We start from the raw sequence: 16958 nt of genomic DNA, 5'->3' as shown, positions 1-16958 counted from the left end.
GTGCCTTGCCTTTTGTCCACTCATGGACACTGTTTGGCCACTTCTTGAGCGCTTACATTGTTCTTCTGCACAACAAAGGAGGTGTTGGTCCCATGACAACCTATTGAGTTTCAAGGGCCCTTCCACTTTTAAGATAGATTCAAACAACCTCTCTACAAGCTTCATTGTAAAGGCATAATCAAAATGAGGCTTTGATAAACAATCAAAGATGCACATAAAAGCATGGTGTACAAAAATGCACATTTCCTAGAGTGAAGTTAATTATAGGGTTCCATTCACTGTCTTTTGTGGCACGATTGGGCTCATTCAACATAGGAAATTGCAGCACTAAATGCTCCCACACACGTGTAATTTGTGAATCGTCCCATTCCTCTATTTGGTCGACTATTGTGCTTTTGCATGCATTCCCCTTATAGCCCTTAATACAAAATGGACAAGGATATAGAGCTCCAGTCCCTTGTTTGCACCCTAGTATGCACTTGATTGTTTTCAAGTTGCCACTTAAGTGCCAGTCAACTTCAAACTCCCCTATGCCATCTACTTGGAGTTTTTCCCGAGCTAGCTGTGACTTAATGAAATCTATTATCCGTGGAATACGTTCAAAATCCAAGAAATCACTTCATGGGTCTCCTTGGGAGCCTCAATATCACCAAGCCACCAAATTTCTTTCTCCGACTAGAAACTGAAAGATGGTGCACATTCCTCGTTCATAGCTGTACATTTTGCATTAAATAATACCTCATTCATGAGAGTAATACTCATCCTTTCTAGTCTTTGTTTCTTCACAATTTGACGCTCCTCTAGCTTGAGCACAAACACCAACTTTGATCTAGCACTACAATATTTCCAAAATAACATATGAAAAACCATAATTTGAAAAAAACAGACTATGCATTACTACAGCCTCACCATTAGGTGGTACATCATAAAAATGTACCATTGCCATTTGAATCTTTCTTAAATCAACAAAAATATTATTTGACATTGAGTAAGGAAATCCCTTGTCCACCCTGTCTGCATCTACGCTTGCATTGGTGTTTACTCCTTTTGACCACTTGGTAAAGATGGATGAAGGCATTATCTCCTCTGTGTGCAAATAGCCTCCTATTCAAAAGTACACACCCTCATTCGAGGCCTTGTTAGCAAGATTTACCTTAAGTGGCATAGGAAAAACATTCTCAGTGATTCCTCTTTCCCTTAAAGCATCCTTAAGGAGACCATGTAAGACAATGTAGCCTTTTGTACTAATTCCCACTTCATCACAAGCCTTCTTTACATCAGCAACACTCACAAGATTTGAAAACTTTTGCATCACTTCCTTTGTGACAACATTGTTTAAATGTTCTGCATTTGGTGCTTGTAGAAGGGCTACTACATCCGATTTCTTGAGGCACAAACTGAACAAATGGATGCGATCCTCTTGGTTATGGCCACCACACAACTCTTGGATAAAATTCCTACAAGAATGGACAAAAACATTACCACAGAAGCAACTTAAAGAAAAAATGAAGTGTAGCAAAATGCACCTTGTAGTTGTAACCCTTCTTTTTTTAGCACCGCCTTCGTGGGCTAAAGTCTCTATGGCATCGAAGCTCCTCTTATGTTCCCTTGCACCTAAAGGCATATTTTTAAGATACAGGATCTTATCTTCAAGGTCTACAATCTTAGCATCCTTCTCTTCCACTTGTAGCTTAAGAATTTCTACTTTTTCCTCTGCATGAACGATCCTTTTGCATAATCGACTAGTGGTAGGATAAAGGAGTTGAAATTGATGCAGAGACATTGTACACTATCAGCTCCAATAGTTGAAAATTGCTTGCGGTATCCAAGAAGACCTTGCTCCCCTCTACCTACATATCGTAAGAATGAACCAAGGCTATTTAACATTGGATACACATTGATGGCTGGACCATTAGGGTAGAGGCAACCATGCACCCAAAGGTCCACATTGTTGTGACCTACACCATGGTGTTGTTGTGTAGTTTGGAAGTAATGATGCTTTGAGGGTGTGAAGTCCTTTGGCGGCCAAACATGTAGAGATTCCAAACTTGAAAATCTTGTTGTGGATGGGAGGTTTGTAATGTGATTTAGCTCCATGACAAGGGGAATAAAGCTAGCCTCGAGCAAGAGAGCTATGGGATGGAGAGTTGCAGTAGAGCCACATAGTGGAGAGATGAACTATGGGATGGAGAGCTGCAATAGAGCTACGGAGTGGAGAGGAGAGCCATGGGATGGAGAGCTACAGAGTGGAGAGAAGGGCTATGGAGTGAAGAGCTATGGGGAGGGAGAGCCGCAACAAATCTATGGAGTGGACCTAAAACAAGGAGAGTGAAGGAGGAAGAGTGTGTGCTAAAAATTAGGAGAGATAAGAGAGAAGAAAGGAGGAAGAGTGTGTGCTAGAGGGAGAGGAGTGACAGAGAGAGCAGTGATTTTGGAGGGAAATTAAAAAAGGTGGGAAGTTTTACATTTTGCAAGTCTAGCAAGTGAGATTTTGAGAGAGAAATTTGATTTTTGGGTATACATATAGGTTGGGGAGAATTTTTGAGTAAAAATGAGATTTTGTTTTTGAAAAAAGTGATTTTTTGGGCTAGGGCTATGGACGCCCTCAATGATGTGGCAAAAGAAAGGGGGGGATGGTAGTTATTGTCATAAAAGCCACCACTCTTTTGGGTAGAGAGAGAATGTACCTATCCTCCCTCCCTAGCCTCTACTTCGACCTACAAAAAGCCTATGATAGCCTTTAAAAAATCCTATGAGAATACCCTCATTCAATGGACTTATCCTAAATCACACACATTTTTAGCCTTAATACCTTAAAATTAGGGATCCTTACAAGGCCCTTTTGGGGTTCATATTTTTTATAATGCTAATACTCTTAAAAGAGATTTTGGGTCTCTTGTCAACAAGTTCATACCAACTATGTTCATGATACCTTGGAGATAGCTCAACATACCACTCCAGATGGAAAGATGAAATATACATTGAATGGCAATGCGAGCTATTTTTTGGGATGGTATGAGATACATGGGATTCCAAATACATCATTTTATAGGTATAAGAAATTGTTTGAAGCAGGGATACGTGTATTATTGCATGGGAGCACTAGCCACATGGGAAGTTCAAGGGACCATGTTGGAATGGGAAGACTATTATTCAAGATGTTTTCAAAAAATAATTCAAAATAGATGCATCACAAGAGTAGAATAGTAGTAGATGGTGTCAAAGAGACACTACTTGTTGTAATACCCAATATGTACAAATATGTTGATATCCTTGGAGAAGTCAACGCAAAAATCATACACATAGGTTATAAGATCTTATCATAATCTATATTCAATAGGTTATGGCGCAATGGGTCAATCATGAGTCATTGTTAAAGTCAAGTGAATTTCTTAAGTGTAGCTTCTGTAGTGGAATTAAAGCACACTTAGGTGCTACAAAGTCCTAGGAAGAGCATGACAAGGTCATGGTCCTCCTTCAATATTGGGCACTAGTGTGCAAGAAGAAAGGTGTAAGTGATGCTCAACTGTATAGAAATTATTGGGATAAGCAATGGGGAGCTAATGTAAGAGATCCACAAGTATGGGAGGATGTTGATTCCCCTTCTCATGGGTGAGAAGGGGGCGATCAAAGAATCCAAATAGGGTGAAGATCCCAAAGTATATTTTGGAAAATTGCAACTGAGCATGAACATCCTCAAAGAATTATAAAATATTAATAACAATTTGTCTCAGTAGTTGAGGTGTGTGCACTCATTAACATTCCCTTAAATTTTGTTAGTTTATGTAATGACCTGATTTTGAATCTAACCCTTTTCAATTTCTTTTTAGTTGTGTCTACCATATAGATTAAGACTCTCCTCATGGTATTTGTGGTATTTAAGGTATTTATGAACACCACATACCCAATGAAATGTCGACTCTTTTCTAAATTAAAAAGAATTTTACAATTTATCGAAACACATTTTAAAAAGGGTGACCTTGTGCTTGAAAAAGAGTGCATCGTGGTGTGTGCTAGTCTCCAAATTTTAGCATAGCTAGACTTTCCTAAAATAAGTGGGATTTTCTTGTTTTAAGTGGGATGGATCAAAGTTTAAGATTCCTAATATATTGAGAATTTCTATTTTTTTTTAAATATGGTGTTAATACTTGAGTCTCCATATATATACCCTACTTCTCTAAGAGGTGAATGGGGCATGTGGGATAAAGGCTCATCCTTTCCCTCCATAGGTCTATACCTACTCCTCTAAGAAGTAAGTGAGGTATGTGGGAAAAGATCCTCCTTTCCCTCTACAAGCCTCCATTCAACTTTCACTTTCACCCACTTACCGAGGTAGAAATCACTTATTTTGAGGATCACAGACACCTCGATTGGTCAAAAACTATGTTGTAAAGTGCACCCAAACCTTCCAAGCAAAACACTCATTTTTAGCAATTGCATGTCCTAGTTTGAATTTTGAGCATCAAAAAGAGGCGCGGGGGGGGGGGGGGGGTTGTGGGGGGTGCGATTACAAAATGAAGAACCAAAACACATAAAAATCCAAGGAAAAATGTCTTAAGAGTGCTTACCAATGCTTATAAGACACTAAATCTAGATGTATTTATGCTCTGGACAAGTGCTAGAGCCTGATAAAATAGAGAGTGCCTCAATTTATGTGGGTACCCACTATCCACCAAAATTAGGTTTCGGGCCTTCGACCCGGACCCAAGGTAGTGCAATCCAAAACCCACACATTGTGGCTAGTGACTCCTCCTTTGACTACAATGTGATGGAGGGGTATCCTACACCAAATCCCAAGAGTGCAAGTCCAAACATGCCTATCTCGGCCCCACAACCTTATGCTAGTGTATTTAGTCACCTAATGGGAAAATGTAGTTCAGCTACTCGCTCTGAATCTATGTCTAGTGAGCTAAAGAAAGGGGTTGCGGAGGTGAATTCACCTTTTCTATCTCATGTAGACCCTAGACTCTCAAAGAGTGTCCATGTGAATATCTTACTACCCACTACATTTACTAAAGGCCCTATAAGGATATCACCCTCTGAAGCTCTATCATACCTAATGGTAGGAGTCTTGTAGAAGTGCAACAAGTCAAAAGATATATGCAATTGGCTAGAGGGAAGGAAATTGAAAACTTACGCATGGCAGAGCAACACCTAGTCATGAAGGAAAAGGTCCCTATGACAATATCCATATCAATCAAGAAATCAAGTTCCTTGGAGTTAGCGTTCACTCAGAATCAAGCCATAGGGAGCTACAATGCATCCATTTCAAGGGAAACCTCTAGGACACCAGCCCTAGAAGGGTTATTTTTCAACAAAAATTTGGAATATGACCTACAAACTAAGACTTTGATCGACCTCTACACAAGCTACACATACCATGTGGGTTGGTTAGATGTTGTACAATCCACATTGAGTGCCACCAGTCTAGAGGAGTAGCAATAGATAGTTTGTGATGTCATCCAAAGTATTGTTCAATGGGGGAGACAAAACAAGGGATGGGCCTAATGAGATTCTTGAATACAACTAAGACCAAGCAACCAACCAATTCCAAATGGAGACTGTAGATGGCGAACACAGTTTCACTAGGTGGGAACCAGCTCCTGGAAAGTCGAGCAGCAAATTATTTAGTAATTACCATGGCAGTTATCACAGTAGCTCCAAGAGGCTATAAATAGGACCCATTAAATTGTAATCGGGTTGGCAATTGTTGGCTGAACTTTTGGGTTGTTTTATCTTTTGACTTCCTACTCTTAGTGTGTGGTTGTAGTCTAAAGTTGTTCCTAAGCTACATTATCCCCACTTGTACTTTTACTCTGTAATTCCTAATATAGTACTCGAGTATACTCCAACCAGATATGCTTTGTATCCTTCTAAATCTGAATCTAAATATGAATCTAAAAACTAATTCCAGTCATTCAGTTTGTCTATTTCTCATCAGATGTATCCCAGTTCATGTAACTGTTCTAGCTCAGTTTCTATCTTTTCCTCCATGTTCTACTGATTGACTAATTAATCACCAATAGCTGTAAACTCTAACACTAGAATCAGCTATCTAAAGAGATCAGCTCCAATTCCATTTTGGCAATCACGGTGGCTAGAGCTATTGCTCGTTGACCAACAGACTCCTCTCCCAGTTTCAGTTTCAGCTGCAGTAATGGCACCCGAACCCAGTGGTGGCCGGAAACCATCCTACCGTTTTGAACCTATTCCTGAGGAGTCAGAAAGAGATTATGATCCCAAGGATGAACAAGTAACTGACACTGAGGCTCAGGAGGATCACAATCATACTGATGAGGCACAGGACTCTCAGCATTCTAGTCAATCCAGAAGACGCAGGGCTGAACGAGAGGAACGCAAGGCCAAGAGTTCTCGGACCACACAGGGAGACAAAGGAGCTAAAGGAAGTAAAGGAACTCGTCATACTTCCAGTAGAAAAGCCAAGGAGGAAACAGCAACTGAGATGGAGGCAGAAATTACTTAGGATGCAGACACGGACCATTATAAGAAAGCTTCCAAAAGGAGTCAGGATTCCAAGGTGAGAAGAGGAAGAAATGAGGTTGATAATCATGATTAGACATCTTCATTGAAAATTTCTTTTCCCATGTTTAAAGGGGGAAAGAAGGATAACCCGGATGTTCATATCCAAGCCTTTGAGCAGTATGCTGAGTTAAAAAATATTGATGAAGATGATTGGGGTGACTACTTTCCGCAAACATTAAAGGAGGCAGCAAGGAAATGGTACTACCATTACCCAGCTTGTCAACTCAAATAATATAATAAACTGCTTAAAGCTTTCTGACTGGATATTCAGACAACAGAGGGGATGAGGATATACTCTGTGAGCTGGATAAGATAAGGCAGGGAAAATTGTCAATCAGAAGTTATGTTGAGAAAATCAAGGAACTAACTAGACAACTGCAGGAACTTCCATCCGAAAAGCGGCTGCGAGCATGGTTTTTGAATGGTTTTTGCAGTAAGAAGCTTAGAGAACAGGAGGTGCCGTCACCAACCAAGAAATTCAATGATTTGGTGCAGCGGGTCCTGAAGCTAGAACAACAAGCTAAGAAGGAAAAGAGTCATAAGAAGAGGAGGTCCAATAGTAGCAGTACTTCTACTGAAGATTCTGAGTCCAGTAGAGCCTCCAGTAGCTCTAAAAGCAGCTCAAATGAAAGAACCAAAGACAAGATTAAGAAAGGATCTTGGTCTAGGAAGATTGAAGAGATGGCCCAGCAAATTGCTAAAATTAGCCATACCAGATAGCCAATAAGAAGAATGGAAACCTGGTGTTCAAAGTGTAAATCTAAAGACCATGTTTCAAACGAATGTCCACAGTGAACTTATTGCAAAGCATATGGCCATCTATGGAACAACTGTGGTATTCGAATTCATCATTTTAAGAAGGGAAAAAATTTGTCAGTGGTGGCATTCACCAATGCTGAACCATTAAGAGTGGAAACTACCATTGCTTCTCAAGAAGAGAAACCAGGTGTAAGTGGTATTAGTGCAGGGCGCGGTAGATACCAAGCAGGTACCAGTCGAGGCAGAGGTTGTGGTAATTTTCAGAATCAAAGCCTGAATTGCTATACATGTGGTAAGTATGGGCACTTCACAGCTTAGTGTCTAAAAACACCTAGTGTTGCGGATACCGAGGTGAAGGTTCGAGAACCAGTTCCTGTAAGAGCAGTTACATGAAGTAAAGGGGTGGTGATTGAGGAAATTTTAGAAAGTCCAGCGAAACCAATCACTCTTGAAAGTAGCAAATGGGCTCAGCAAAGAGAGGTATGGAAGGCCAAGGGTAACGAAAAGATGGTTGATGAATGGCAGGAGCAAAGAGAACTAGCAACGAAAATCACTAAGGATTTAGCCAAGAAGCTGGCAAAGCAACCAGAGAGTTCTGATGCCCGATTCATTCATAAGATACCTACCCAGTTGTCTAAAACAGCACAACCAAATCAATTGAAGCCTGGGATGCATGAGACCATGTTGGTTGTAGTACAAGGGTTGATGTAAGAGTTGGGAACTGCTAAAGGAGCTGAAAGCACTGAACCAAAGGAATGGTATTGTGAAGATAATACCAGTTCTTTAAGTTCTGACCACAACTCTAATCATGAGAAAGAGGAAATTCATGTCAAAATTTGTGACAAAATTCAGAAACTCACTGTGGAGTTAGAGGACATTAGAAGAACTTTACCTGAAGCAACGAAGTTCATCAGGCAATGAATAAAGACTGAGGTGGAGGCCAGATCAGATGACTTGATAGCTATCAGAGATGATGAAGAGTCGGTGATTCAGGTGGACTACAAAGTGCGGAAACAGTGGGAACCACTCTCAAGCGTCATACTAGATGGAGGAGCAGGGGTAAACATTTTGGGAGTACATCTTCACCAAGGGATGGAAATCACTAACCTGAAACCAGCACCTTTCAAAGTCCAAATGGCGGATCATAGAGTGGTGCAGGCAACTGGAATGGTGAAGAATATGCAGATACGAGTGGGCAAAGCAAAGTTCAAAGCCAGTTTCCTAGTATTGGATGTGCAAGGAGCGTATGGGATGCTACTAAGATGCCCATGGCTGCAAACGGCACAGGCTGTTCACGAGTATGCCAATCAGACTTTGACAATACAAGGGGTGGGTAGCAAAATCCAGATTCAGACGAATAACACCAGAAGTTGGAGAAAAGAACTGAGACCCAAAGAGCTCTACCAGAAGTACAAGGTGAAGAAAATTGAGAAAATGTTGGCAGTGATGAATATTTTTCCATTAACAAAGATAGATCTCAATGTAGTTTTAATAAACAAATATGAAGCTGAAAAACAAAAGAAACAATTTCCAAAACAGTTCACTGAACTAGATTCAGGAGAACGTCCAATTAGGTTAACTGGAAGGCCAGAAGAACCAGTTGAGTTCAGCACACCAGTAGAACCGGCATACTCTGGAGGATCTACTGGAAATCAGAATGGTAACTCAAAGCTCAGAGGATCTTCCTGGGATTATATTGAGGAGTCAACCAAGTGAAAGGGTGGAGGGCCTAACTGGTTGCTTCCAGATGATCATGAGATAGAGGAATGGAATTTAGGGTCTAAAGAAAACCCTAGAATGATCAAGGTTAATAAACATATGAATCCTACACTAAAAGAGAAGGCACGACATTTGTTCCAGCGCTGTAAAGACGTGTTTGCATGGGAACATACTGATCTGAAAGGGATGGATCCAGAGGTCTGTCAACACAGAATACCACTGAAACCCGATGCTAGGCCAGTACGACTACAACGCTATCGAATGAATCCAAATTATGCTAAGAAGGTCAAAGAAGAGATTGACAACCTCTTAAAAGCTGGGTTCATTACTGAAGTGGCCAATAGTGATTGGTTGTTTCCTATTGTAGTTGTTTCCAAAAAGAATGGGAAGCTGAGAGTATGTGTAAATTATAGGAAATTGAACGCTCAAACCATTAAGGATCCATTCCCATTACCCTTCACAAATATGTTACTTGATGAGATTGCAGGATGTGAGATGTACAACTTTATGGATGGATATAGTGGCTATAACCAGTTACAAACTGCTCCTGAGGATCGGGAAAAGACCACTTTCATTACGGAGTGGGGAGCATTTATGTATCTGGTAATGCCATTTGGCCTTTGCAATGCACCAACCACTTTTCAGAGATGTATGATGGAAATCTTCGGTGAATTTCTTCATCAATCCCTCGCCATATTCATGGATGACTTCACTGTATATTCCACAAAGGAAAAGCATTTACCATTTCTGGAGATGGTTTTTAAGCACTGTCAGGAGAAGCGAATTTGTCTAAATCCATTCAAATATGTTTTCTTAGTCTGGAAAGGACAGCTATTGGGACATGTGGTGTTCAAAAATGAAATAGAAATGGCCAATGATAAAGATCCAGTGCGTCCAACAGGCCAAGGCGCCTAGGAATGCATCAGAATTAAGTTCTTTTCTGGGATATATTAATTTTTACAGGAGGTTTGTGCATAAGTTTGCTTCTCAAGCATTACCATTGTATGAGCTTACAAATAAAACCAGCAAGTTCATTTAGTTGTGAGGAAAGTTTTCAAAACCTAAAGAGTGCCATCATCAGTAAACCAGTTCTTCGCCAACCGAATTGGGATGTTATCTTCCATGTACATGTGGAAGCTTCGGGACTGGCGATGGGAGCAATACTAGCTCAGCCAGATGGAAGAGCTGATTTTTATGTATACTTTTCTAGTCGCAAGTTCAGCCAGGCTAAACAAGGATATACAACCACTGAAAGAGAGCCTTTAGGGATGGTTTTTAGTGCTACAAAATTTCGGCATTATTTGCTAGGCAAATTGTTTCATTTCTATGTGGACCATCAAGCCCTATTATTCTTGATTAATAAGGTCATTATTCAAGGTAGGCTAATAAGGTGGATGATGTTCCTTATGGAATTTGAATTTTGAATTTTCCATAAACCTGGCAAAAACCATTGTGGTGCTGATTTCCTCTCTAGGAGTACGGAGGGCTACTCTGAAGCGTCTTTAAGAGACGAACAAGTGGATGCTGAATTATTCCAGCTGGAAGCAACGGAATCAATTGATCCTGAATTATATAAAGTATATCAGTTTCTTTCTCAGGGTGGCTTCCCAGATGACTAGAAGCAGAACCAGAAGAAGGCTCTGGTTATTCAAAGTTTAAAGTTTACCATTATTGGTGGCTCACTCTACAGATTGGGTGTCGATGGGATTCTTCGTTGATGTGTGCCTATGGAGGACAGAATGCAAATTATTTCAGAGGCACATAATGGAGAATCCGATGGACACTTTTCTACTGATATTACTTTCAAGAAGATTCTGCAGGCTGGTTTACGGTGGCAAAATTTGATATCTCATGTTAGAAGTTTTTGCAAAACCTGTGACATATGCCAAAGAATGGGTATACCCACAACAACAGACATGACTCCCTTAACACCAGTTCAACCCCACTGGGTGTTTTCATGAAATGGGGTCTGGATTTTATGGGACCATTCAAGAAGGTTACTCCCAGGAAGAATAGGTATATATTGATGGCTATTTACTATTAGTAATGGGGGGATGTCACCTGCGTGCATCAAATTAGAGAAACCCCCTTATGTACGGGATCTTACTTGCTAACCTACCCCCCTACATACGGACAAGATACGGACGTTCTCGCAATGAGCCATCCCCCCTAATACGGATTTTGTGCAAAATGTAATGACCCAATATTTTATGTATTCTAGTAACATAACAATTTTAGAAGCACATGCTTTTGCAAAAATATATGTTGAACTACAAATGAACAGAAGTGTACATTGTAGTGTGTTTTCATTTGCAATAGATGTTAAGAGAACAAATCATGAAAAGCAACAAATATAATAAATACTAAATTAAAATAAACCAATCGTTTCAATGTAATTTGTCAAAAAATAAATAGCATTTGCCTTGTAAACTAATACAAATCTCACTCTCAAAACATATAATACTAGCCACCTACTTAGTAGGCTTCCCACATGGTATTTAAGGCACATATATAAAATGGATTTCGTTCTCTAAATAACAAATAATGCATACTCTCAAACAACCATAAAAAACTTCCCTCATCAAATCAAAACACATTACAAAACAACCCATTAAAAGATTAATATTTTTGAACAAAAACAATTATATGTGATATAAATGCACGTCTATGCTTAAGCAAAATGCAACTTTTAAAAAAGCACCATCTGTATTTAATTTTGAATTTGTACATAAAATATAAATCTTAAAAATTTCACCAGAGTCTCCTTCATACAGAGACCTCTTTCTCAAAAGAAATCAGTATACCCTTTTTTTGGGCTCCCACATGGGATTTTCAACACATAATTTCTTTTTCCAAAAAAATTGTCCACCTCATCTTGGGCTCCCACTTGGGATTTAATGATTATCTCACACGTTAAAATCAAACATATTTTCAATAGAGTCAAAGTAATCTAACTTCAAAGTGGTGGTATGACACATAGTCCCAAGGTATGCTAGACGTGTCTGGGCAAGAAATTATAGCTCAAAATAACACACCCGGTCAAGCCATATGACCATGTGGAAAATTGAAGGTAGAGAATTTGTAACTACATGTAAAAGAAACTAAAAATCTTAAAATGTTTAACGCCTTTTATCGTAAAAAGAGACAACTACACATTTGGCAAGAATGGATAGCTTAAGAGACCTCGTCAAGCCATATGGATAGCTAGAAGAACTGAAGGTAAAAATTGATAGCTCAACATGGCACACCCAATCAAGTCATATGACCATGTGACAAATTGAGACTATATTTATAATTATATACAAAATAAGAACATTGTGTATGTGTGACACATAGACCAAAGGTATGCTAGACATGTCTATATTTGTAATTATATACAAAATAAAAACTTTGTGTATGTGTGACACATAGACCCAAGGTATGTTAGACGTGTCTTGGCAAGAAACTATAGCTCAAGATAACACACCCTGTCAAGCCATATGACCATGTGGAAAATTGAGACTATAGAATTTGTAACTACATGTAAAAGAAACTAACAATCTCAAAATCTTTTACGATATGATGTCACACATCCAGTTTGAGATTAAGTCCATTCTTTATCGAGTTAATACAACACTACCACCCAAAATTGTGAGTATCACTAACTTGCAAAATCTAAGCTAGATTTCGAGCTTGCCTTGAAAAAATTTGACAAAATGTGACAAGATTTAGTGTAACTACTGATAGATGCTTCAAACTATGATCTAAAAGCCGATTTAGTGCATCGGACAGGCAACAAGAGGCTCAGGGAGTCAATAGCGTTGGCGGTTGCAGTGGAAGAAGTCGGGACTCGGACGCCAGCTCCAGCAGGTCGGGACGTCAGGACTAAGTGTCACTGATCAGCAAGTCAAGACTCAGACGCCATAGCTAAAGCCTAAGGATATTGAGCAGGCAAAAATGAGTCACGACTAAAGTGAACTAAGAACTCATCTTGCGTCTAAAGTGAACTAAGAACTCATCCTGCGTCTGGCAATCGCTTCACTTGTTGCAAGGTGCTGGCCTCCCATCATGAGCGTCATCACCTCGCATTGTCATCATCCTTGCCGAAGAAGTCTAAATAGAGGAAGTCTGAAAAACCGTCATTTCAGGTATACAAGACACCATCAACCAGTTCAGTAGGATTAATGACACAATGCTGAAGACATTGCCACTACAGAAGCTTGCATCATAGTGTATAGACAAACATCTCAAGCATAGAAACAGTGTCGACGATGACGACGGGGATGGCGACACTGGTCTAAGGGCTAAAATCTGCAAGTGAGTATCTGCTGTCCAAAAACGCTATGGGCTGAAATCTGTTGTTGCCGAAAACATTAAGAAAAACGATGTTTTTGCTGGTCATTAGGGCTGAAAATCTGCATCTGCTGAAGGCTAAAAACTGATGTTCTTTGGGGCTGATTTTGCTACTCTTTTAGGACTGAAACCGCAGGTACTTCATGGCTGAAAAATGCTGCATGCTAAGGTTTCTATTGCTGAAAATGCTAGGTCAGGGATTTCCAAAAACACTAGGTATGCTGGGATCAAAACGCTAGGCTTGTGGTCTTGCTGTCGCTGAAATCTGCAAAGCAAATCGTTGGCGGATCTTGTTGGAAAAAATGCTAGGTCCTGCAATCTGCAAAACGCTAGGGCTTCTGATGGGTTCTTTTGAGAAGTTGCCTGTTGAGCAAGGTGCTCCTGCTGCCTCTTCTGCCAATTAGTGTTAGTCTAGGTTTTCTTATATACAAACTTACTCAATTTTCCCTACCTACTTTCCAACAAAAGTCACGTAAAAATAATAAGTGAAAAATGTCAAAAATAGGTAAAATAGGCTAAATGCACTGGAAAATTCCCCTGAAGGATTGTGATGGGAATGCTTATGATCATGCTGTGTGCAACCAGAGTATATGCATCTACACTAAGTGACTGGGCATGCACGGTCTACGAATAAACTCACAAAAAGTGCCAGATCACTTCTAATCTAGACTGACTGGACTGACTGAACCCTGATCATGCTGTAGCTTGTCCATGGATACAAAGAATTAGATGTGTCATGTGACAATACAGTTTACAGATCAACATTAATTGAAGAAAGAGTTTGTGGCAAAGCCTTGCTAATATAAAACAAATTTGGAATCCAGCACTGGCTGGGAGTGGTGAGCATAGATCTAAAGCCAATGTATACCAAGTGAGGAGGGATACTAGGAAGCTAGAGAAGTTAGAACAGCAGCGGTGAAAATTTCACTTAAAGAAATCTGACAACCTTCATTGAGGACAGATCTGAACATTGTTTTCAAACCTTCACTGAAGACAAATCTAAAGATTGTTTTCAAACAAGACGATTGCACAGGCTAGCTACATTGTCAAATATAAACAAAACTGACAACAAAATCATTATACCAGACATAAAATGGAACTGTAACATCGGAGAAATGGCAAAGAAGGCATGACAAAACAACATTTCACACAAAAAAATAGAATAAAGAACGATAGAATGAGATCTTAAAGGTACTCACCTTAAAGGCAGTCGCAGTGTTCAACCTCTTTGCGGACAACATAAAGGACAGAATCAATGAGCTCCGTGCCTTCGGTGTAGTGACCCTTGGCCCAGTTGTTGCCAGCTCCAAACTCGCCAAAGACAAAGTTATCAAGGCGGAAGATCTGCCCATAGGGGCCCGTTCGAACACTGTCCATAGTACCTGGCTCCAGATCCATGGACACGGCACGAGCCATATAGCACCCATAGCTTGCCTGGTTGTAGTACACATTCACTCTCTCTAGCTGCATGTCAGCATCGCCACTGTATGACCCCGTGGGATCAATGTCGTGCTCTATGCATACCACCTCCCAAAACTTGGCATTGATTTGGTTGTCTTTTGCACCTGTTTGTGGATTCACAACTTCTATGATGAGAAGGTATCCACCTCATAAACTCCGTCCAAGCAATCAACCAACTGAAGTCGCTCAATTGCAATCCCCACATTGTAGAATGACTCTTCGCCCCACTGCCTTGTTGGTTGATATACAAATATCGTTCATTTGCTGCCCCGTTGCCCGATGTCTAGTAATTCCATCTTAGCCAGCACCGGCTAATGAGTAGGAACATGTGCAGCCAAGCAAAGCAACTCGAATGAAACGCGAGTTGGTGCTCACCCGAGCCCGCCCTCTCGCAATGTGGTGCGTGTATCACATTCGCTATCTCTTCCTTCCATGCCTTCTTGATTGCCACCGCACCTGGTTTGCAAAAACCACCGAAAACTCTATCACCCTTTTCATTGCATCGCCCTGTCATAGTGATCTAGTCTCTACTACCCTGGCTATTCTCATACGCACTCATGTTGCACTCCCACTCGATGGACAGCCCGATTTGTCGAGGGGGAACCCATCGGCCATCCATAGACTACCCCAACATGCTGTTCCACTCATGCCGACATATCTCACCACACATCTTAGTTGTTCTCACTGGCCCCCCCGGCTCAGCCCGATATACCATGATTGTTGTACATCCCCGACCATTTGATCGTGTTCCTGGATGCTTGGTATGGTATCGAGTACACTTTACCCGCCTCGCATCCTCTTGTAATCCGCCTCGTCAAGGGGGAATCCAACGACCATCTGTGGCCTACATTCAAACTAGCCCCTGCTGATCCATCTTTCCTTCACAATTGCTACCTTAGTGGGCCACTTATCCTGCATCATAGCCTAGAGCATACACAGTTATGGTGCCGGCTCATAAGCTACTAGAGAACGAGCATCCTACACTTTACAACCAGAGTGTTAAGAATGCAGACATGGGACTTAGACTTATGTAAGCTTTACAAAACTGTCTTGGGCAAGTTGATATTCAGAGGACTCCATGATACCCACACCTGGAAAACTTTGTCTTGACAATGCATTTCATGTTAAGTGATGCGACTATGTAGTAGAGGATAGCAAGGGCAATAATGCAAGTGAGAAACCTCCATTTTTGGACTAACTCTAGTGATTATTGGAGCTGAGCATTGGCTGTTGCTGCACTGCCGATCAGCACCCCCTCTTTCACACACTCCCACACCCCCAAAATCATCTTCAAAAGTGCAAGGAATCATCAACATATTTATAATTCTTTACCAGTTCACATTGACTGACATAATACAAACTCGTATCTTATGCAGGTGAGATGTGCATTACTACTTCTTGCAGATCATGAATTTTGGCTTCTAGTAAGCGTACCTTAATTCTTCGAGCCAGAACTTCTGCTTCTTTACTCTGACAAGACAACAGCTAGAACAATCATTATGTAAATAGAATCAAGAAAACATGGTGAAAAAACTTAGCTGCAGTCTAAAAGCTCCGTCAGCCAGCCATTACCTTTCTTGCTACTGCCATGCCAACATGCTCCTGATCAATTTCTGAATGTATGCTCTGTTTAAAATGTTGCTTGAGCTAGCAGCCAAAGCCTGGTTAACTCGTCCAGCCTTCAAAACACACACAATGCTCATACAAGTTTCTAGTAGAAAGTTTTGTTAGAAAGGAGGTCAAATGCTTGTTACCTTCCGTGCAAATGTGGCAAAATTTAAAAGTGATGTGGATGCTATCAAGCAATGTGTTAGGTGTCAGAAGAGCGCTCTCCAATTTCTCGAGGGAAAATTCAACCTTCATGTTCAGCACTGCTCAAAAGACATGCAGTATCAGTATTAAGCCACAGTATGTTTGCACTTTACCATGTAAAAGTGTTCCAGTCTCTGCGACTTAGCTTCAAGCCTCCCTTGCAAACACAAGGCAAGAGAGAACAAAAAGTGTGTGTGTGTGTGTGCACGCACACCCCTAAAGTGAGTGTGTGTGTGTGCCTGAAGTGATAGAGAGAGAGAGAGAGAGATATATTTATTCAAATTGCTAGTTCTTTAGGGTTGAGTACGTCGTCCTCAATGCCTCTCTCTCTC

At 40.6% G+C, this 16958-nt stretch overlaps 2 protein-coding genes across 2 annotated transcripts in view; both read right to left on the bottom strand.

Moving 5' to 3' along the window:
- Positions 1-121: 121 nt before the first annotated feature.
- Positions 122-3203, bottom strand: LOC147445546 (uncharacterized). Its single transcript, XM_086525028.1, has 2 exons — positions 1527-3203; positions 122-1457 (listed from the first exon to the last, which is right to left on the bottom strand). Exons 1-2 carry the CDS (start codon positions 1781-1783, stop codon positions 1109-1111), a joined length of 606 nt encoding a protein of 201 aa, XP_086381154.1. The 5' UTR covers positions 1784-3203; the 3' UTR covers positions 122-1108.
- An 11342-nt stretch (positions 3204-14545) lies between these two features.
- The window catches only part of LOC147445545 (tubulin beta-2 chain-like), a 2917-nt gene continuing 504 nt past the window's right edge, over positions 14546-16958 (bottom strand). The window contains exons 2-5 of the mRNA XM_086525029.1: positions 16569-16685; positions 16387-16493; positions 15190-16284; positions 14546-14918 (exon numbers count right to left, since the gene is read on the bottom strand). Of these exons, the coding sequence (XP_086381155.1) occupies positions 14554-14918; positions 15190-15328 (504 nt within the window). The 5' untranslated portion in view covers positions 15329-16284; positions 16387-16493; positions 16569-16685 and the 3' untranslated portion in view covers positions 14546-14553. The remainder of the gene's footprint in view (positions 14919-15189; positions 16285-16386; positions 16494-16568; positions 16686-16958) is intronic.

The sequence above is a fragment of the Adiantum capillus-veneris genome, chromosome 12 (genome assembly GCF_014529385.1).
Source record: "Adiantum capillus-veneris isolate H3 chromosome 12, ASM1452938v2, whole genome shotgun sequence".
Lineage (NCBI taxonomy): Eukaryota > Viridiplantae > Streptophyta > Polypodiopsida > Polypodiales > Pteridaceae > Adiantum > Adiantum capillus-veneris.
This window is presented reverse-complemented; position numbering and strand designations above follow the sequence as displayed.

Coding starts and splice junctions, on each gene's coding strand:
- LOC147445546 (XM_086525028.1), bottom strand. CDS start 1,783: ATGTCTCTGCATCAATTTCAACTCCTTTATCCTACCACTAGTCGATTA. Junction 1,458..1,526: donor AGAAGGGTTACAACTACAAG/GTGCATTTTGCT, acceptor CCATTCTTGTAG/GAATTTTATCCAAGAGTTGT.